We start from the raw sequence: 21,397 nt of genomic DNA on the forward strand, positions 1-21,397 counted from the left end.
AGTGTAGCATGGTGGCGCACGCCCTCGCCTGTTGATCTAAAGGTCACAGGCTCGATACCTAGTGGGACTAACGGTATATTTTATTAGTTATTTATAATTTTTTTTCATTGTACTAGGTCTTGGACCTCCCTTATAACCAAAAAAAAAAATACTACTCGTATGTAGTGTTGAACAAACAGCTTCACATCACCAAGCTCACTTAAGCTCCGTGCCTTATATTCTTAATTTAATTTTATATGTATATAGTATTTATTTTTATTTTCCAATTCTGCAAATATATGTATTTTAATACGATTGGTTCTCTACATAATACTTTTCTGAAACTTGTTCACTTATGTAACATCCCGAAAATTTTAGTAGCTTATATGTTGAACGTGTAATGATTTGTAAATGAATTTCATTAATTTTGTTCTCCATCCGATTTATCAAATATATATATATATATATATATATTGTTTATGAGATAAGTTTCAAAACTGATTAACTTTCCATGTGTCATCACCATCTCTATTTCTTTGATCAATTAATCAATTATACTGCCACTCATCTGTATTCACTAGAAAACACCGCCACTCTCTTTCCCCTTAAATTTGCCTTTTCGACTCTTCTTGACCACTTCGTTTCTTTCAGCCAAATTTCAAACACAGAAGAGAGAGCTCAAGGGGTAGTGAGAGAATTTGAGAGGAAAAACTTACTGAAAAATAATATCGTACTGTTTTCGATGTTCTGATATGTTCGAGACTTATCTCGGGGAGTAACCTATTCTTAAACTAGTATTTTTATTATCGTTTTGTTAGTATTTTGAAACTACATTGTCATAATCATGTCAGTGTCACGGATTATGCATGTATTTTTATGCGATCGATCACGATATTTGAAAATGAGATAGTGAGGTTTGAGTTGTGCAACTGAGATTGATGGGAGTTAGTGAGCCATGTGGTGCTCTGAGCCAGTCGTAAGCCGAGCAGTAGGAAAGGGCTGCTTGGAGCAAAGAGGCTGCCGGTGTGGGGAAGCTGGGAAGGGGCACAGGGATGATCTGAGTTCTAGAAGTCTCGATAATATTTTTATAATATTTATTGCACTCGTGCTATGATCCGGTTAGTGTAGATTGTGGTTATTCACTAGGCGTCAAGTTCACCCCCCAAAATATATTCTCAGTTATTTTACAGGTCAAAATTGGCAGTGCACCGTGGCATTTTATGGGGATTTTTACTCGTCCGAACGAATTTATAAATTTCTGAGTATTTATAATTTGTATGAAAATTCATTTGTATTTATCTATTTTATCGTGTAAAATATCGGATTTTACAACTTAAATATAATCAGTAAGTCGAAGATAATATTGTAGAATGTTCTTATATGACTAGTTTTGGAACAACGATAGTAGCATCAACAATTATATTTTTAAAAAAACTGTAATTTGTTAACAATCTGAGTTTTCAAAGATACTACTCTTATGTTAGAAATAGTATTGACAATTATTTTTACATGTGAAAGGTGGAGAAAAAAAGTTGAATTTACAATGATATTCAATGGGTATAACAATAAACTCTTATCACTCTTCGAATTTTTTGTATTATTATCTGTATATATTCTTACTCAATATTCAATTCTTAAAATCATAATAATTTTGGATTTATACTACAAGATCACTGGGAGTATATATATATAATCCAAAAGTTCAATGAGCCAACAAAATCACTTTTTTTTTGGTAGAACCAAATCACTTTTTTTTTATCTGATAGTTAATTACTATAAGCTAATCCGATTATTTATTTCTGATTTTTCATATAGACACCATTTAATGTATTGTTTTGAGTAATATGACTAATTTAGTAAAAACATTTTACCCGCATAGCGCGTAGGCATTATGTCTAGTATAGTATAAAGTACATCCTAATTTAAGAGGCTTTCATATATGTTTCTTTTAGTCCAAATAATTTGAGATTCGAATTTTTTTGTGTATTTTCTATTTTTTGTGTATTTTTTTGATAGGCTTATTAATGGCTGACTTTAATTTTTTTTCGGAAAGAGCCTCCGTTGTGGCTATCCCATCAAGTTTTATTAATATACCAAAAATACAAGTTTTCTTAATTGTATAACTTGTCTATGTTGGGAAGAAAGCCATCTGTGAGCCCAACATTATATTACGGAATAGGCAAGTATGGGTGCTGGCCCTCACTAAAGGGATGTATATCATCTCTCAACCCTACTACAGTTCTACTTACGTGAATGGCGACGTATGGCAGTATGTCAACCCCATTAAAACCGTCCCATGGATGTATCTTGGAGTTTTTATTGGGCATCAAGACCCCAACCAAAGACTGACATCCAGGAGCACGTAGGATTGGTTTATAGAATCATAAGACCATCTTACAAGATTTTGATACATCATTTAAGCAACTTCACCAGATGTTTCGCTCTTTCGACATTGCAAATGCAGCTGGATTTAACTTTTTGAGATCAACCAAGAAAAGTCAGGACATTTTAAGGGAAAATGTAAGGGAAATGGAAATGCAGGTTAGATTGATTGCAACTAGTTTGTTTCACCATGAACGAACGAGACGGTGAGATTAGAAGCAGTCTTAATCACTTCGAGGATTTATCTCGGGCCGGATAGAGTCCAAGTCAATGGAAGAGCACTAGGAGCACCGGCTCGATTCCTACCTGGGCCAGCAGTGACGGGACGGTTCCAGAAGTTGAAATCTAGGTTATCTTCTACTTCGATTACTCCATCTAGGACCTGAACCACCATTGACATGTATGGTCTCTTGGTATAGTCGGCTTGCAAACACCAAGCAGCCAGCTTGATCATATTGGCAACTTCAGGTCCGTACAACTGCATATCCACCCGGTAGTTATTAACAATATCAAGCAACCGGTCCTCTTCTGCCTTCCCCTTAAGGAGATGCAGAAGAAACCTGTCTTCCTCGCTCTGGGAGCTGTCGAAGACTTTCCAGCCACAAGCGATCTCCAAAGCCACCACCCCGAAGCTGTAGACATCCGCTTTCTCAGTAATCACCCCACTCAACCACTCGGAGGCTATATAGCCAGGTGTTCCTCTCACGGTCGTCACCAGCCGACTCTTGTCCCTCTCGACAAGCTTTGATAGCCCAAAGTCATTTGCACTCAAGTTCTCATCGAGGAGGATATTCTGGGCTTAATGTCGAGATGGGTTATCTTCTGCCAGCAATCCTCATGGAGGTAATTCAATCATTTTGCTATGTCGAGGACTACCTTCTTCCTCTGTTGCCAGTCAAGCACAACCCTGCCAGCTGCCTCGTGGAAAATCCACCCATCAAGAGATCCCCCGGACATGAACTCGTAGACCAGTAGCCTGTGAGATTTCTCGGCACAGAATCCTAATAGTCTCACCAAGTTGACGTGGTGGATTCTGCTGATAGTCTTCACTTCTGCCGGGAAGACTTCTCGATCTGTCCTAAGCCTTCAAGACACTTCACTGCAACTTTCGTGCCATCAGCTAGGGTGCCTGGAAAAACTGAGCCATACCCACCCTCCCCAATCTTCTTGCAGAAATTCTCTGTCGCAGATTTGAGCTCGTTGTATGGAAATCTAGTGGGCATTCCTTGCACTTCATCTAGATACTCCTCGTCTGCCTCATCAGCAGCTCGTCTCTTCCAGATGAAGAGAACCAACGCAACCATGAGAAGAATCAAAGAGCCTAAGGCAGGTCCAAGTATTAATGGAAGACAATTAGCTTTCCTCGCGGGGCAGGAATCCGTGTCAGTCGTGGGATTTGAAGGAGGAGGTGGTGGCAGTGGTGATGGTGATATCTCAGAAGAGATGTTCTGCACTTTGATATAAGCAGATACATCTACTGAATAGACACTTATCATTGAGAGCACCTGGGCTTGCAAGGAGCAATAGCTTCTAGAAGGTGAGTAGAAGGCAGCCTTGCACGAGCAGTTCCTCGCACAGGCTTCTTGACAACTCTCTAGACTTGTGTTGCTAACATCCTGCTTGCTGACAGTGAAGTAGGTGAACTTCTCGAGCTTTACAAAGATTTGATTCTGCGGATCATCACAAGACAAGGGAGTAGTCAGCGGACACCTGAGACTCCGGTTTCTGTCAACTAGCTGTTTGAAATATGGGGTCCCACTGGGATTCCTTGATGCTGGGCAAGTGCACTGCCCGTTTGAGCACACGCCATATTCCCCACAAAGCAAAGGATTCCCAGAGTCGCCTATTTCCCAAGTCAAGAGACTGGCAATTTCTTGCCACTGATTCTCACGCCACTCATACACTTTCAACTGCCCGTCAGAGCTCAACCTGATGAACTGTTGAGATATTGATGCCGTGAATGAGAATACCGAGAAATTTATACCATTAGAACTAGAGACCCGCACCAAGCTTCCACTCCGAAATTCAACATAACTTGAACTATCAAGGCTTAAATCACTAAAGCTCATGCTGTAATAGACAAAGGGAGGGTTCGTCTCCACGAGAGCATACAGACCTGAAGTATTGAAGGAAAGTGAAAGCAGACCATACTCTGTGAAATTTGTTGAAGAAGCAGAAGGAATCAGTTTCTGCCCCAACCTTAATCTCTGCCTTGGCACCAGTACATCCGTCGGGTGACTGAATGATTCCCAGACCACATCATTGTCTTCATCAAGCAGGAGGAGATTGCCAAAATCCGTCAAGTTCATACTTACGACAGACTTGCCAGAAGTATTGGTGGACCAAGCAATGGTCCCATTGGCATTTTTTAGTACCAAATCTCCATCCGACTTTAGCTCCAACTTGGCATTGAACTCCATGGGGTTGTTCCTATTCGCAGACCAAATTACCTGTGAGGAACAATCAACGGGATAGACAGCATTGAGGCGATACTTGCTGCACCTGAGGTAGAAAATGGTAAAGAAGTGACCACCATCATTGTAGTAGAATCCACAACCATAATCCCCTATTTCCAAAACAGACCCTGCCTCCGATCCATCAAGGAACTGCAAACTGTAAGAGTTCGGGGTGAGGGTCCATTGAGTTGAAAGGTTTGTACTACTAGGAATTCCTTTAATTGATGATAAGGCAGAAAGAAGAGCTACAGCAGCTGTATAAATGGCTGCAACCCGAGAACGTTGGCAAATCTTGCATCTCAACATGGGCAAGCTTTCACCTTTGTTTTGGGTGTTCTGCAAAACCCAACTTCTTCTTTTCTTCTGCTACAAGCATTGCATGGTTTTATCTGAGCAGTTATCAGCGTAAACCATACGTTATTTGAAGAATGACGGTCTGACCACTGGCCAGGATCATGAAGAAGTTTCCTGAAGAATTTCTAACATTTACCAATCCTGGACACAAGCTGGTTTTTCCAGCTTTTGGATTTATAAATTCATATATGGACAGAATATAATGATCAATGGAGTGCTTTTTTCTAGATCTTCTGCTTCGAAGTCCAGAATGAGTTTAATAATTATAAACCGAAAGAGATGAGTTATATGTTCACATTTCAGAGACATGATCTTGAGTTGGCTCCTGCTGCTAATCAAAGTCCATTGAGAGGGGGAAGAAAAACAAACTTGGGGCCCAGACAGAAACGAAATTGAGATTTTGTTAAAAACTAAGTCCTGAATCATGCTTGAGAAATATGAAACAAAGTAACCAGAAAAAGATAGATCACAGAGGGTCTGCCATAATAATGGGCCCAATTGTGTTCTGAAGTTTAATTGAAGCCCATGATATGCCCAGGGAAGAATGATGGGCTCCAAATGGAGGAACTTGGATTGGACTGCACAGACACTCCAATAACTGACACGATAAAACAATTGAATAAAGTTTATATATATAAATATATATTGGCCAAAAAAAAAAAGAGTTTATATGGATAGATAGATGTATATATATTCCGGTTCCTTGCTTTGGGTAAGTTCGCCATGCAGTGGTCCATTCCATAGATAACAAATAAGTTTCCTATTTAAATTTTGAGTCAGCGACATTCGGATTCCACTGTGCAGTACTGTTCATCGAGCAACGTGGAAGTATCCATTCATTCCCTGAGCTTCCCCTCCTCCTCATCCTCCTCCTCTTAACTTCTTCTTCTTGCTTGATCATTGCGCAGATTGACCTCCCAAGTGCTTCCCTCCCCTTGAAATGGCTGAACAGCGCCAACCAAAGGTTCCGTGGTCTACCCTGATGGTACAATAGTACGCTTAATCCTTCACAGGCAAGACTTGATGTTTGGAGGCATTGCTACTGGACAGGACTATGCCTGCGGGTTCTACTGCACTGGGACATGCCATATTTACGTGTTTGCCATTTTCTTCTTCCAACTGAGCAGCTCTCCCAGGTTGGCCTTGCAGGTGGTTTGGTCTGCTAACAGGGAGTTCCCTGTCAAGATCAACTCGACATTGGAGCTCACCTCATATGAGGATTTGGTGCTAAAAGATTCTGACGGGACAATTGCTTGGTCCACAAACACTTCAGGTATATAGATACTAGCCTAGGGTATTTCACCAGCTTAAGCTTCAGGACGACCGATTAATATATTTATATATCATCCTACATCAGTATGTCTTTACTCAAAATCAGAAATTGAATGGTTAGCTATTTCGCTCTTGTTGAGAGAAAAAGCGCCTCATAGCCAGTTGTCCCCATCTCGCTTGAGTGTGCAAAAGGAATGCCCACCTTGTGATTAAGTTCCAAGCACGGAAGTCCAGCCCGAATCATAGTCAATCTTTGAGGACGGGTGTTTAAGTTCACGTCATATAGGTGTCACGCATCACCACGTGAGGACGGGTGTTGAGATGAAAAGGTCCTACATAGAAAATTTAAGTTGAGAACCATAAGTTTATAAAAGATTTGGTACTACAATCTACCGGTCTGAGTTTTTGGATTGAAGATAGGGCCAATAGTAGATTGGATACCACAACCTACTCGGTAAGTATGTTAAAATGGGTCCAATTAATAGGCCAGCTCTCATTAGAAACTCCGGTTCCTTGCTACAGGTAAGTCTGTTGTGCGCTTAACCTTGACGGAAGTGGGAAATCTTCTGCTGCTCGATGAGCGCAATGGGACAGTTTGGCAGTCTTTTGATCACCCAACGGACTCATTACTTCCAGGGCAAATTCTGCTAGCGGGGCAGAAGCTGACGGCTAGCGTTTCCTCCACGAATTGGACTGATTTGGGCTACCTTTCATTTACCCTGACTAGGTCAGGCCTACTTGGTCTGATGGAGACTGATCGTCCCCACATTTATTATCAACACAATTTCACCCATGATTTCTCTACCAATGACATGGTCTATGTCAAATACGGGTTTGGAGGCTTATCTCTATTCTTGAATTCTGAATATGACATAACTGTAATTGTGATTACCGATTCAATATTACCCCGGCTCCTGAAGCTGGGTTCTGATGGGCACCTCAGACTGTATGAGTGGTATAATGATTCCTTGACATGGGAACAAGCGGATGATCTGTTAACTGGCGATCTAGGGGAATGTGGATATCCTACGGCTTGTGGCGAATATGCGATTTGCACAAATAATGGGCAGTGCAGCTGCTCTGGACCTGCCGATGGCCCTAACTATTTCCGGCAAATTGATGTTAGAAATTCAAATCTTGGTTGTTATGAAATTACTCCTTTGTCTTGTGAGGACGTGCAGCGTCAGAGGTTTCTTGAACTCAGAGATGTCAGTTACTTCACCTTGAATCCAGATCTCGAAAATACCAACTCCGAGATTTGTAAAGAGACCTGTCTAAGGAACTGTTCATGCAAAGCTGCAATTTTTCAATACGGGCTGAACTCATCTGATGGTTCTTGCTACTTAGTGCCATCAGAGTATTTTCATTAGTAAGTATTGACCCGGAGAAGACACACCGTAATTCGACTGCTTATATAAAAGTTCAGGAGAGTGATAATGTACCCTCAGGCCATAGAAATAATGTACCCTCAGGCCATAGTAGTAACGCACCCTCAGGCCATAGTGGTAATGTATCCTTAGGCCATAGTAATAACGCACCCTCAGGTAGTTCAAACAAGCACAGGGTTACAATGTTATTGACCATCGGCTTTGTTGTTTTACTGATTCTCCTCATTGGGATCGTTGGTTTTGTAATTTCGAAGAGGAAAAAAGGCGATGATGAAGAAGAGGGGGTTTCTCTCGACCACATACCTGGGATGCTCACTCGGTTCTCATATGAGGGCTTAAAAGCAGTGACAGAGAAGTTCAGTAAGAAGCTCGGAGAAGGTGGATTCGGCTTGGTTTTCAAAGGCAGCCTAGCTGATGGCACGGAAATTGCGGTGAAGCAGCTCGAGGGCCAGATCAAGAACTCATTCCTAGCTGAGGTCGTGACTATTGGAAACATTCATCATGTCAACTTGATTAAATTAATTGGATTTTGTGCTGAGAGTTCGCACCGGCTTCTTGTTTATGAGTTCATGCCTAATGGATCTCTAGAGCAGTGGATTTATTGCGTGAATGGTGATCACGTGCTTGAGTGGCAACAGAGGAAGAAGATCATTCTTGACATAGCAAGGGGACGGAATTATCTACATGAAGATTGCCAGCAGAAGATAATCCACTTGGACATTAAGCCACAAAATATCCTCCTTGATGAGAATTTCAATGCAAAGGTTTCCAACTTTGGGTTGTCAAAGCTCATGGATAGAGACCAGAGCCAAGTCATGACGATCATGAGGGGGACTCCAGGATATATGGCCCTGAGTGGTTAAGTTCAGTGATTACCAAAAAAGTGGACGTGTACAGCTTTGGAGTGGTGATCTGGAGATAGTATGAGGAAGGAAAGTTTTTGACGGCTCTATGAGTGAAGATGATATGCATTTACTGTCTATTTAAGAGAAAAGCAAAGGAGGATCAGTTGCTTGACATCGTGGATAAGTGCAGTGAGGACATGCAATTGCATGGGCTAGAGGCAGTGAACATGATGGGGATTGCAGCCTGGTGCTTGCAAGTTGATTCTGCAAAGAGGCCATCCTTGTCGACAGTCGTGAAAGTGTCAGAGGGAGTGATGGATGTAGAAGTCGACATCGACTACAACTTCCTGGACCTACCATGCGCAGACAGCAGCAGCAGCACTTTGGTGTAAGGATACTTAAATTTGGTGCCGTGCTATATATGCCTTTCTTGTTTCCCTTCAATTCTATCTACTGCAATGACACGGCTGAATAATTATACTTCTTATTCATATCAAGCCACTTTATGTATTTGTTTCTTACACGTGGAAGCAAAGAAAGAACGTCTTGATCATGCTGAGGGAAGAAATGAACTTCGTTCTGAAGATATTCCAGATAGTTTCAGAAAGTGAACGAAATTGCCAACAGCTTTTCAAATAATGAACTGAACTCCAGCCAGTGACTAATAACCAAACTCAAGGGCGCATATTCTGCCCAGGTCGTGTAAGAATTAACTCGGAAATCCATATATTCACGGTGAAAACACAGAGCTCTTTGATTGGATTGTTCAATTTTCCTATCATTGGAGCGTGCAGTCGGCGTAGCACGCCAGATGCATTTCAGCGAGATGTTATTTGCCTCTGATGGCAATAGATTCTATTGCGTATGCCCAACTGTCTTCTTAGCTTAGTATTTCAAGTAACAGTAGAGGAAGTTATTCGCCACAAATATTAGTACAAGCACATGCACAGTTCCTTTTCGACTTAATAAAACAACAGCATCTTACACAAGTAAATGAGAGGAACATCAAGAAGAAGCATTACCTTCTCATAAGGTTTTATCGAGGGCCAGAGAGAATCGAAGGCAATAGCGGAACAGTTTCAGCATTCAAATTCTCCCTGAGACCAACTTTTGCAGGGTGACTCCAGAAGTTATAATCGAGGTCGACATCTTCCACATCCATGACTCCATCCAAGACCTTTGTGACAATTGACATGGATGGCCTCCTTGTGTAGTCAGCCTGCAGGCACCAGGCAGCAAGCTTGATCATTTTCACCGCTTCGAGCCCATACGATCTCATATCATCACCGTGGTTCTCAACCATATCTAGCAACCGACCCTCTTCCACCATCCGCTTGAGAAGATTCAGCAAATGCCTATCTTCCTCATCCTGAGAGATGTCAAAAAGTTTCCGCCCACACACTATCTCCAGGATCACCACTCCGAAACTGTACACATCCACTTTCTCAGTAATTGCTGCGCTCAACCATTCTGGGGCCAAATAACCTGGGGTCCCCCTCATGGTCGTCACGACTTGGCTCTGGTCACGATCAATCAGCTTTGACAATCCAAAGTCAGAGACCTTCGCGTTAAAATTATCATCTAGGAGAATGTTCTGAGGCTTAATGTCCAGGTGGATTATCTTCTGCCAGCAATCTACATGGAGATAATTCAGCCCCTTCGCTATGTTAAGGATGATGTTCTTCTTTCTCTGCCATTTAATCCCGAATATCTTCTTCTTGTGGAAAATCCATCTATCAAGAGATCCATTGGACATGTGCTCGTAAACTAGCAGCTTATGGGATTTCTCGGTGCAAAAACCCAGCAGTCTTACCAGGTTGACGTGATGGATTTTGCCAATGGTCTCAACTTCTGCTATAAATGAGTTCTTGATCTGGACTAAACTCTTGAGACGTTTCACTGCAACCTTTGTGCCATCATCCAGAGTACCTTCGAAAACCGAGGCGAACCCACCCTCGCCCAGCTTCTTGCTGAAATCCCTAGTAACATAACGCAATTCATCATACGAGAATCTAGTGGGCATTCCAGACAGTTGATTGAGATAATCCTCATCTGCTTCACTGGCTTGACGTCTCTTCCAAATAAGTAACACCAACACACCGACCACCAGAGCCAATGAGCCTAAGCTGGAGCCTAGCACCACCGGAAGCAGTTTTCCCTTGGGAGGCTTGTTCTGAACTTTAATGTAAGCAATAGAATAATACTGAGTCCTCTCGACGTCATTATCCATCAGGGAAAACACGTCAAATTTTAACGAGCAATATGGATACTGATCAGTCGTTACCGGGAAGTAGAAGAAGGCAGCTTTGCACAAGCAATCACTAGAGCAGCTCCTTTTACAGTCCTCTGCACTTATATTGATGAGTTCCTTGGTGCTGTCAAAGTAAGTGACGTTCTTCAGCTCCACAAAGCCGTGATGATGCGAAGCTTCCCCTTCACAAGAAAGGGGCATAACTCTCGGACACCCGAGATCGGGCCGCCTATCCTTTTTCTCCTTGAAATAAGGCACTGCGTCCCGGTTAGTTGATTTTGGGCAATTGCACTGCCCATTCGAGCAAATTCCATATTCCCCGCAAACCAGCGGATACCCACAATCCCCGATCTTCCCGGTAAACAAATCGGCAATTTCTTGCCACTGGCCATTTCCCCACCCATATGCTCTCATGTGCCCATCCGAGCTGAGATTCACAAATTGCACGTGGATATTTTCTGGAGGAGAAGTAGAGAAGAGCCCGAAGTATCCATCCCTTAATGCAAGATTAGTCGAATTATCAATAGAAATAGGATCTTCTGTTTGGTAATAGAGCTGCGGAGGGTGAGTATTTACTATAGCTAACAGACCTCCAGCTCTCAAGGTAACATTAATCAAAACGAACTCGGAGAGGTTCGTGGAGGAATTACTAGAAGTGAGATTCTGCCCCACCCTCAGTTGCTGCCCCATAAGCAATGTGTCTGTTGGGTGATCAAAGGACTGCCAAACTACCGCACTGTTCTGATCGAACAATACAAGATTGCCAGATTCTGTTAAATTCATGCCCACGACAGACTTCCTCGAACTGTTGGTGGACCAAGCAGTGGTCCCATCAGCATCCGTGAGTTCCAGATCTCCGAGCCGATTGAGCGTTAAAGTAGCACTGAACTTCACAGGGCGGTTTCGATTAGCGGACCAAACCACTTGCGGATAACAGCCTTGGTCAGGTGTGCGACTGAGATCATAATCATAGCACATGAGAATGAAAACAGTAAAGAAGCAATTACTAAAGGTCGGCTTGCCTTTGCAGTAGAAGCCACATCCAAAAGCTTTGGTGTGCAATATCGGCAGCACAAGGGACCCGTCCGAGAAATTCACTCCTCGTTTGGATATTTCGTTGGTGGCCCATTGAGAAGAAATATTTGCAGTTGCAGTTGATTGGTTGTTCCACGAGGCGTCAGCCATGCCGGAGAATGCACAAGCTACTATCAGAATAAGGTGATGAAGAGGCAAAGCCAGACCGTCCGTCACTCCCCTGCCTTTGGACATAATTCCTTCGTCCTCTCTGGAAGAGTTCTTAGTAAAGCTTTCTAAGCATTTCACTGATTAATTCCTTCAAGAAAGAATAGGATTTGAAACTCTTAGCGTGGAGCTGATTCCAAAAGATCATGTTCATGGAACGACTACTGAGTCAATGACCTCCTGGAGTCAACGCAAACGCTTGCAAGTTCAATTTGTATTAATTGTCTCCATTGAAGAAAAATAAACTGTGACGCGGCATGAAGAATTTTTCTTCCTTTTGGTCCGCCTTGGACTATAGAATAAGACCGTTCGGTGGATTATTATTGTCTTGTCTGAGAAAATATTAGGTGAGACTTACAAACTAAAGTGGCACGTGTTAATTCTAATTAAATGTTGAGAAAAATGTAAAATAAATAAGTGTTGTGGCTTCACATGAATAACTTGACAGGTACTATATAGAGACTTGCACACCGCAATTAAAAGAAAAAAAGTGCCCCTCAACCAAATTTCGACCAATATCCCGGCCAGAAGATGGCACATGCCACTGGCATGTCATGCTAAAAAGGATAAAATCATTAATTGATTGCCTGCAACTAAAAGAAAAAAGGAGAACAATTGAATATATCACTTCTATGGTTTTTCGCAATTAAGACTATTGTTGGGAAAAGCTCCATCCATTTATCCTGAAAACATCAATATGTATAATTAATCTGAAAGCAATATATGTATAGGCATGTGTTTATATGAGTATTTGTCTTAAATCAAATTTCCAGAAATCCTTCCTGGCTACACATCGAAAGGATGATCATATGAGACCGACCCAAATAAGGGCATCATCAGCCCACAACCACATAGCAGGTGAATAGTGAGCCATCAATAATGGCCGGATTGATTCATCCTTGTGATTTTATTGCAAGGAACGATTTTTCCGGAAAGGAAATTTCAATGAACTCACCGGGTCCATAAACATATCGACCAAGGATGAATGAAGGTTGCGTTTGGTTTCATAGTAGGATTTTAAAATCAGATTTTGATTTTGATTTTGAGTGGAATAAATGGGGCTCACCCTTTGACTTTGTATGAGTTATGTTATTTTGTTGTGGAAAAAAGTAGTATAAATGGGGTCCACTCTTTGACTTTGTATGAATTATTTTGTTTTGTAGTGGGTAGAGTTAAGTTAGAATTGTAATTCTAAAATTATATCCACAATCCAAACAAGCCCTAAGTGCGCGATCATTTAATTGACCACCACTTCCCCTCATTTAAATCCGACTCTTGGAGGGAGTATTCAACGGGTATATTCGACGATTGTATAGGCCAGGTACATGCTCCCTCTAAAATACACTGTACCTGTGCTGGGCACTTGCCCCGCAATTCACCGAAAATGCTCGGTATCCTGTAGACTTATATTTTATCATCACAAAAACGTGCAAGGAAATGATCCTTGAAGATTCCGAGTTCCGACCTCGTGGGTTCGTCGCATTGTCTAGATTGGGGAAAGCCCGAAAAGTATTCTCAATGGGTTTGTTCTGACCTTCAACTAGCCTTTCATTCCTCAGGAAGCGAGTTCTTTCATTTTCCCAGAAATTGTTGCACCGGCAAGACAGCTTCCCACGGTGTTCATTGCCATGCTTAATTCATAATCTTTCTCGACCTTGTCAAGGAAGACGAAATTCTGTTGATCATCTGATGGTTGTCGAGGGTGGGAAAACGAAGTCGAGAACATTTATCGCTGGTGAATGAACAGACAATGACGTGCTCCAAACATCCCATGCTTGCTTACTATTTTCACTGAGTTCTCTCTTATTAAATTTCCATTAGTTTATTCCACTTAAAAGCTCAAGCTCATAAGTAGTGATACCCAAGTCATATATTACCCTATGAATTTTCTTTTTCTTTTTCGATGTGGAATTTTTATCCCATTTTACTCCTCTACATCCGCCAACGTTTGGTCATTTGCCTATACGTTGTTACGTGCCCTTAATCACTCGCCCTCAACAATTGACCTTGAGCCGGGCTCCTTTTCCATGCTCGAGCAGTTGGGGGCTAACACGAGGCGCTCTTTTAGCGGCACTCAGACATATTGGGTCTAGCGTGGTGTGAGTGCATGCATATACGCGCGTAGGCACGCTGAAACGTAACCCACTCTGATACCATATTAAATTTCCATTGGGCTTATATGGGCTCGGAGGCATTTCTACTTAAAAGCTTAAGTTGATAAGTGATGGTACCCAAGTCTCATATAAACCAATGGATTTTTATTCATCTTTTCTATGTGGAATTAATATCTTCAACATCCGCCCTAACATGCAACGTATGGTCTATTTCTGTCTACACGTTATCACATGACCCTAAACACCCGCCCTCAACAATTGACCTCGAGCCAAGCTCTTCTTCCGTGCTCGGGCGAGGGGAGACTAACATGAGGCGCACTTTGGCTGCACTTGACATACTAGGTCTGGCGTGGTGTAGGTGCGCATTTTTCCGCTACCCTCACAAACAACCTTAAACGTGGCGTGGTGTGAGTCCACACATGTGCGCGCGAATCATAACCCTCTCTGATACTATATTAAATTTTCATTGGGCTTATACGGGCTCGACCCCATTTCTACTTAAAAGTTCAAGTTTATAAGTGGAAGTACCCAAATCATATATTAACTCATGGATTTTCTTTTTCTTTTCCCACATTGGGAATATAAAAGTCAATTGAGAAAAGTTAATCTCACATCGGAAGCATAAAAGAAAATATGATGGTTTATATGGGATTGGATCTCACAACTTATTAGCTCGAGCTTTTGAGTTGAAAGTTGAGTCCAAGCCCATGTAAGCCCAGAAGAATTTAAGATGGTATCAGAGCCCGTGGTAATGATCCCAATGGCGCATCTGCACAGGAGCCCACACCACGCCAGTGAAGTCCGAGTTTGGAAGTAAAAGCCTGGCTTGTACTGTTTGATCCCCCTCGCCCGAGTTCGGAAGAGATGAGAGATCGGCTCGATGTAAATTGTTGAGGGCAGACGGTTAAGGTTCACGTGGCACGTATAGGCAAATCGTGAGAAAGACCACACGGTGCCACGTGAAGACGGATATTGGAAATATAAAAGTCAATTGGAAAAAGTTAATTTCACATCGAAAGCATAAAAGAAAATAGGGATATTTACCTAAAATGGCTAATGGTTTGCCCGTTTTATCAAATCTATCATATGCTTTTTTTGTCAAATCTATCCTGGCGTTATTTTTTTCGTCAATATCTAACGGTCGTGCTGACGTGGCGCCTACGTGGCAAGTGTGGCCCACTATCTTTCCATGTGCCACGTCAGCACGGCCGTTAGATGTTGACAGAAAAGATAACGCCGGGATAGATTTGATGCAAAAAGTAAATCATGGGATAGATTTGAAAAAAAAAAGCATATAATAGATTTAACAAAACGAACAAATCCTGAGCCATTTTAGGTAAAAATCCTAAGAACATATGATAGTTTATATGGGATTGGGTCTCACAACTTATTAGCTCGAGCTTTCGAAGTAAAAATTAGGACCAACACTCAATGTTGTCCTCAGACAACAGGGGAAGTTACTTCGACTCCCAGACAGCACATGAACATTCCCGTTTCAACGCTCCTCACTCCCCGATCGAATTTGCCTTCTAACTGTCCGACTTTCGGATAAGTTCCTGCATAAACCCCGTCATATTCAAGAAAAACCCTTCGCTTTTTTAGCTCCCTGCCTAGCATCAGTTCAAATGCTTCCTCCATATATTTTCGGCTCCCTGCCCTTGGCCCTCCTCAGACCTCGTGAACTCTTTCCACCTGCTCATCTAACCTGTCTCACATTTCCGAGATGGGAACTCCAAGTTCCGCCAATATCGGTACAGTTTTCTTGCTCATGTTTCTGTTTAAGAGCCGAGTAACACAAGAAGGGAATGCTAAAGAGGAAGAGAAAACGGTGTAACCAGGTAAATATAACCTTTACAAGGGAAGCAGGGTGTACGACAACTCTCATGTTCCTCTTTACAGTACGTGCCCGTTCTTAGAGAAAGGCTTCGATTGCCAGAAGAATGGCCGACCTGACAAAAGTTATCTTGAAATATCGGTGGCAGCCTGCCGCTCTTCGGCCCCGAAGTTGCAAATCAAATGAGGTACAGGTCTCTAAACTCAAATGCAGGACAAGTCTTTATTAGCGCGGCTTCATGCTATTGAAAAGCTGGCTTGTCAAAGTTCTTAGGCCCACCTTATGATTTCAGTTTGCAGTTCGACCCACGCTTCATGTCGAGATACTTTGGCAAGAAGATCATGTTCGTGGGGGATTCATTGGGCAAGAACAAGTGGCAGTCCCTCACCTGCATCCTCCATAACACAAGTCCAAGGGCCAGAATCAATCTGACAAGGACCAGACAACTCTCCACATTCTCATTCCCGGTGAGACGACCAACTCGATATCTTTAGAGTACCAGTTTTTAGTTTTGCTGATTTTATGGTTGCCTGTTGCCTACACCACACAGGACTACAACAACATGGACCTGGTATTCTCGCACAACCCATTCCTAGTGGACATTGTAAAGGCGAGAAATGGACGAGTGCTCAAACTCGACTCTATCAAGAGAGGAGAAAAATTGATATTCAATTCCTGGCATTGGTGGGTCCGAACTGGAAGGAAACAAGAGTAAGAATCCTGATCACTGACCATTAGCTTCTTTCACCTTCCGCTTCAAGCTTAGTAAACAAAACTCAGCATTCTTCTGCAAATCTGCATCTGTCAACTGCAGATGGGACTTCATTCGAGTTGGCAGAAAGACATACAAGGATATGGACTGGCTGGCTGCCTACGAGATAGCCCTGAAGACGCGGGCCCAGTGGGTGGACACAACTGTGGATACCAGAAAAACCAAAGTCATATTCCAGGGTGTTTCCCCAGCTCACAAGAACTGCGCAGGTCAGACGTAGCCCGTGACGAGTTTCCCGGCATCCAGTGGAAATAGTACTGGGAAGGGTGCTTTGGGCTATGAAGAAGCCTGTTTATTTGCCGAATGTGATGAAGCTGTCGCAGCTGAGAAAGGATGGTCACCCGTCGGAGCACGGGGCCCAAGGCCATGGATTGCACGCACTGGTGCCTCCCCGGGGTCCCTGATTCCTGGAATGGACTCTTATATTTTGCTCTATCACCGTACTAGAGCTGTTCAAGAATTATGATTAATATCCCAGAGAAAAGGGAAATATGTCATGCCGTAACTTGATACGTGTTGTTTTCTCTAGGATAAAGTTTCAGCTGAGATATGAAACAAAAAGAATCTTGGCATGCAACATGAACCCGTAACATTTTACCGGAGCATCGATGCTTCCTTGCTTCTGTTCCTTGCGAATTTCCCAGACACATTTGGATCAAACCGAACAAAAATAGTAATTTCAACAACATAACGAACAAGGATAAAACAAGAACTTCGAAAATCTGGATACGCAGCGGAGCAACCACCATCACTATGGTGGTGTTCGATGAATTAAGTACTTAAAAATTAAATACTTAATTAGTTAACAAAAAAAATGTATAGGAAGAGGGAATGAATGATAAGGATGAAAAATATTTTGTGAGGGAAAGAGAGCATCAATAAGTGAAAAATGACATATTTCATTAAATCAAAATTTTTTGCTTACTCATTAAGTGGTTTTTGACTCAATGATTAAGTAGATGAGATCATTATTTCTCATTATCTTCTATTCATTTTCCCATATAACTAACTTTAAAGCACTTCTTCAATTAAATTATAATCAAACACAACCTATTAGGTGGTGTTTGTTTCAAATTAATTAATTAAATGCTTAAAAAGTTAATTACAAGTTAGTTATAAGAGAAAATGAATGTAAGAAAGAGAGAAAGATGAGAGATAAAGATCTAAACTCCTTAATCATCAAGCAAAAAATCACTTCATGATTTAAGTAGAAAATTTTGACTTAATGAAATAAGTCATTCTTCACTTATTTATACTCTTTATCTTTCACAAAACTTTTCACATCCTTATTCATTCTTCTCTTCTTCCTATACATTTCTCCCATTAACTAATTAGTGCTTAATTTTTAAGCACTTAATTTATCAAACGCCACCTAAATCTCTTCACTGCTCTTATGGATCATTTGATTAATCATAGTGGGCATAAGAAAAAAAATTCATGAGGCTTATTATATAAAAACAAAGTTTACGGACAAATTTATCAAATAAAATCTCTTGATTTGGGCCCGCTCACGGGCTTCATGAGCCCATTCGGCCCAATTGACGTTAACCAGTGAATGAGCCAATTTGGGTGGAAGGGGAACTTCCTCCTCCGTTCCAATCGTCACCGCAGTGGTCTGACAGTCCTTTGTTTTCCTTTTGTAATGGACGCACTAAGTGGCGGCGCCGCCGGAAACGGCGGGCTGTGGGGGTGGAAACGGCCGCCCTTGAACGGGAAGTCATCGGACTCGAGCAAGAGGAGCTCGAAGCCCTCCGACTCCGCGGAGGCGGCCGGGAGGACCGGCTACCAGTTCCCGCTCAAACAGGCTTTGACGGCCGGCTCGCTTGCCCTAGCCGGCGACACGATCGCTCAGGTCAGAGAGCGATGGAGGCGGCGAAAGCAGCTTCACCGAGGCGCGGTCCCTGAATCGGACAGCACTGAAGCTGAGGTTAGTGTAGAAATTGCTTGAATTTTGTGTGGTAGTAATCGGTTGGTTGCTGAGAAGATGTCGGATGGATGATATGCCCTATTGTGGCGGGAAATATTTAGGCATTGTCGAGGAAGTGTGCACTCGTATGTTTGTATGCGACATTTTATGGTGATGAGTAGTTTGTTTGGATTCCAAATAAAAAAGAATGTCAAAAGTCTTGACTTTCTGGTGGCTGGTAGCTGAGGAAATGAAAGTAAATTTATGGATGAGAAGACAGGGTATGAGAGGCAATGCCTTGCTTATTCTCTACTCATGTCCAACTATTCAGCTCCGTTTGGCTGGAAGAAATGTTGATTCAGAACTGAGAATATCGAAGAATCTAGAACAATGTTCTTGGATGTCTTGGCTTTTATCTACTCATATCTATGTGTACCCTTTGCGGAGAGTTGTGTTAGTGTCCTATCATGAACTAAATATGAGAATATCTAATGAGCTACTGGAATCCTGCCGATCAGTCTCTAATCAGTCACAGCAGTTTTGCAAATTCGCTGCCCCTCTTTGAAATTGAGAAACACTATTGAAATAATTATATTTAGAAAAGAGCTTTGTAATGATTACAGCGAAGTCCTATCTGCGAACTTCTGACCATTTTCTCCATGTCTTGTGTCGATTTTGCAAGTGGCTTCTGTCTAACCTATAGCTGGATGGGTTTTACTTGTTCCCTTTATTCATGATCCTGACGAAACATTTTCCATAGGACGTCTTGCAGATCCTTTTCTCAGAACATGATTGGCTTCGGTCCCTTAGGATGACTTCCTACGGGTTTCTCTTCTATGGCCCCGGTTCTTATCTGTGGTATCAATATCTTGATAGGAGCATGCCCAAACAAACAATCCAGAATATAATGCTAAAGGTACCGTTTAGTTGCATAAAAAGTCCATGCAAACTTGATGAATGCGAGACAATTTCTAAAACTCACTTCTTTACAGGTCTTGCTGAACCAAATCGTGCTTGGGCCTTGTGTTATAGCAGTTGTTTTTGCATGGAACAACTTATGGCAAGGAAAGCTCTCACAGCTTCCTGATAAATACCAGAAAGATGCTCTTTCCACGCTACTCTTTGGTAAGTTGCTCTTTAACGATCTGTCTGTTGATCTAGTAGTATGTTGTGCCTGAAAGCTAATGTCAATTTTCTCCTTATATTTTTGCAGGATTTAGATTTTGGATTCCTGTCAGCGCGATTAATTTTTGGTACATGTCCTTCCCTTTCGGCTTTTCTTTGGCCTTTTCTAGTCCTTAATAGGACATATTAACTGTGTTTAAAAGTCTAATCCTTCTCTGAGCATGATAGGTGGGTAAGAAACTACTCTAAAAATGACTAAACTGGAAAAGAAGAAAGATACTTGTTGAAACACTGCCTTAGATGAATTAGACTTCTGAAAAAAAAAAAAAAAAAAACCTTTTGTTTACGGTAACAAATTACTCTCTTTGCATTTCCTGTTGTAGCTAGATGTGAATGGCCTGTTCAATTCAGCATCTCTTGCAGAAAATTTCGGGGACGGCATTGTGCATGAGTCTAACTATACTTGGTTGATACTAACTATACTTGGTTGAGGATCGTGAATGCTGAAAAAGTATTTTCTCGTAAGCTATTCATGAATGCTCTTACTCAACAGCAGTCGATTAGTTATCAAGTATATGGCACGGGGAACACTGTGTGTTTCATAAGCCATACATATGGGGAAATGCTGCGATAGAATTCTCAAACATTTGCTGTATGAATTTGCAAGCAAAGATAGTTTTCTCGTTACTGCTCAGAGCTTGGGAAATTCTTCTTCTCATGATTTGATGCATTTGAAAGTGATAGTTTATGTTAACATGTTTGATAGGGCTTAGGCTTCTCAACAAGTACTCTGGAAATTACAATGTATAACATGTTTTGACAATGCACTGTATGTGCTAACAGGGTGATCCCTCTTCAAGCGCGTGTGGCTTTTATGTCCCTTGGTTCCATCTTCTGGAACTTCTGCTTGTCCACAACTATGAGCAAGTAGCTTCATATGCGATAAGTTGTGAGAACCTCGACTTCAGCTGGAAATATTAAAGGTGATTCTCCGGCATGCTGGAATTTCTTCCTGACATTCTGTTTCGAACTTCACTCTGAGCTTCTGATTGTGGGTTCTTAGGGGACGAAAAGATTCATCTTTCACTTTCCAGGCTGCTTACGTACGCTTGAACGTGCACCGCGGGAGCGACCTCAGCATGTTGTCTCAGAAAATGAGGATTTCTTTGATTTAAGCGCAAGTCAAGCATACTCATCAGCTGATTCATTTCCCAAGTCGCTGCTTTGTAGATTTCTATTTGGTTTAGAAAGCTGAATGGCTATGGTGCTGCTACTGTGGACAGATGCTGTAATTTTGTGCATCAACTCAAACATGTCGCGTGTTGTCAAATTGCTTTGCGGGGTCACGAACCCATAGGCTAAAACGTGTACTTATTCAGGTGTATTAACCTTGAGCGGCCTATCCATTTATAGATGTTCTTCCTATTTGTTTACGCGATAGATACTAAAAATAATAACTTATCCAAAAAACAAAAAA

The 21,397-nt window shown here is 41.9% G+C and overlaps 2 protein-coding genes and 3 pseudogenes across 4 annotated transcripts; 3 read left to right on the forward strand and 2 right to left on the reverse strand.

Moving 5' to 3' along the window:
• The window catches only part of LOC116197648, a 34,983-nt pseudogene extending 25,795 nt beyond the window's left edge, over positions 1-9,188 (forward strand).
• Positions 2,589-3,584, reverse strand: LOC116197649 (annotated as a pseudogene).
• A 351-nt stretch (positions 9,189-9,539) lies between the features above and the next one.
• Positions 9,540-12,364, reverse strand: LOC116197647 (G-type lectin S-receptor-like serine/threonine-protein kinase SD2-5). Its single transcript, XM_031527840.1, has one exon. It carries the CDS (start codon positions 12,194-12,196, stop codon positions 9,713-9,715), a length of 2,484 nt encoding a protein of 827 aa, XP_031383700.1. The 5' UTR covers positions 12,197-12,364; the 3' UTR covers positions 9,540-9,712.
• A 3,642-nt stretch (positions 12,365-16,006) lies between these two features.
• On the forward strand, positions 16,007-17,336 carry LOC116194012 (annotated as a pseudogene).
• A 1,120-nt stretch (positions 17,337-18,456) lies between these two features.
• Positions 18,457-21,353, forward strand: LOC116197650 (protein Mpv17). Of its 3 annotated transcripts, none has more exons than XM_031527843.1 (6): positions 18,457-18,816; positions 19,568-19,711; positions 19,788-19,920; positions 20,009-20,048; positions 20,764-20,903; positions 20,984-21,353. In XM_031527843.1, the coding sequence occupies exons 1-5, from the start codon at positions 18,532-18,534 to the stop codon at positions 20,849-20,851; spliced, it is 690 nt and encodes a 229-aa protein (XP_031383703.1). In that variant the 5' UTR covers positions 18,457-18,531; the 3' UTR covers positions 20,852-20,903; positions 20,984-21,353. The 3 variants fall into 3 exon arrangements, with proteins under 3 accessions (XP_031383703.1, XP_031383702.1, XP_031383701.1); XM_031527842.1 differs by having other exon boundaries at positions 18,459-18,816; positions 19,556-19,711; positions 21,015-21,353; XM_031527841.1 differs by having other exon boundaries at positions 18,460-18,816; positions 19,556-19,711.
• Positions 21,354-21,397: the final 44 nt, after the last annotated feature.

This window comes from Punica granatum, chromosome 2 (assembly GCF_007655135.1).
Source record: "Punica granatum isolate Tunisia-2019 chromosome 2, ASM765513v2, whole genome shotgun sequence".
NCBI classification, from domain to species: domain Eukaryota; kingdom Viridiplantae; phylum Streptophyta; class Magnoliopsida; order Myrtales; family Lythraceae; genus Punica; species Punica granatum.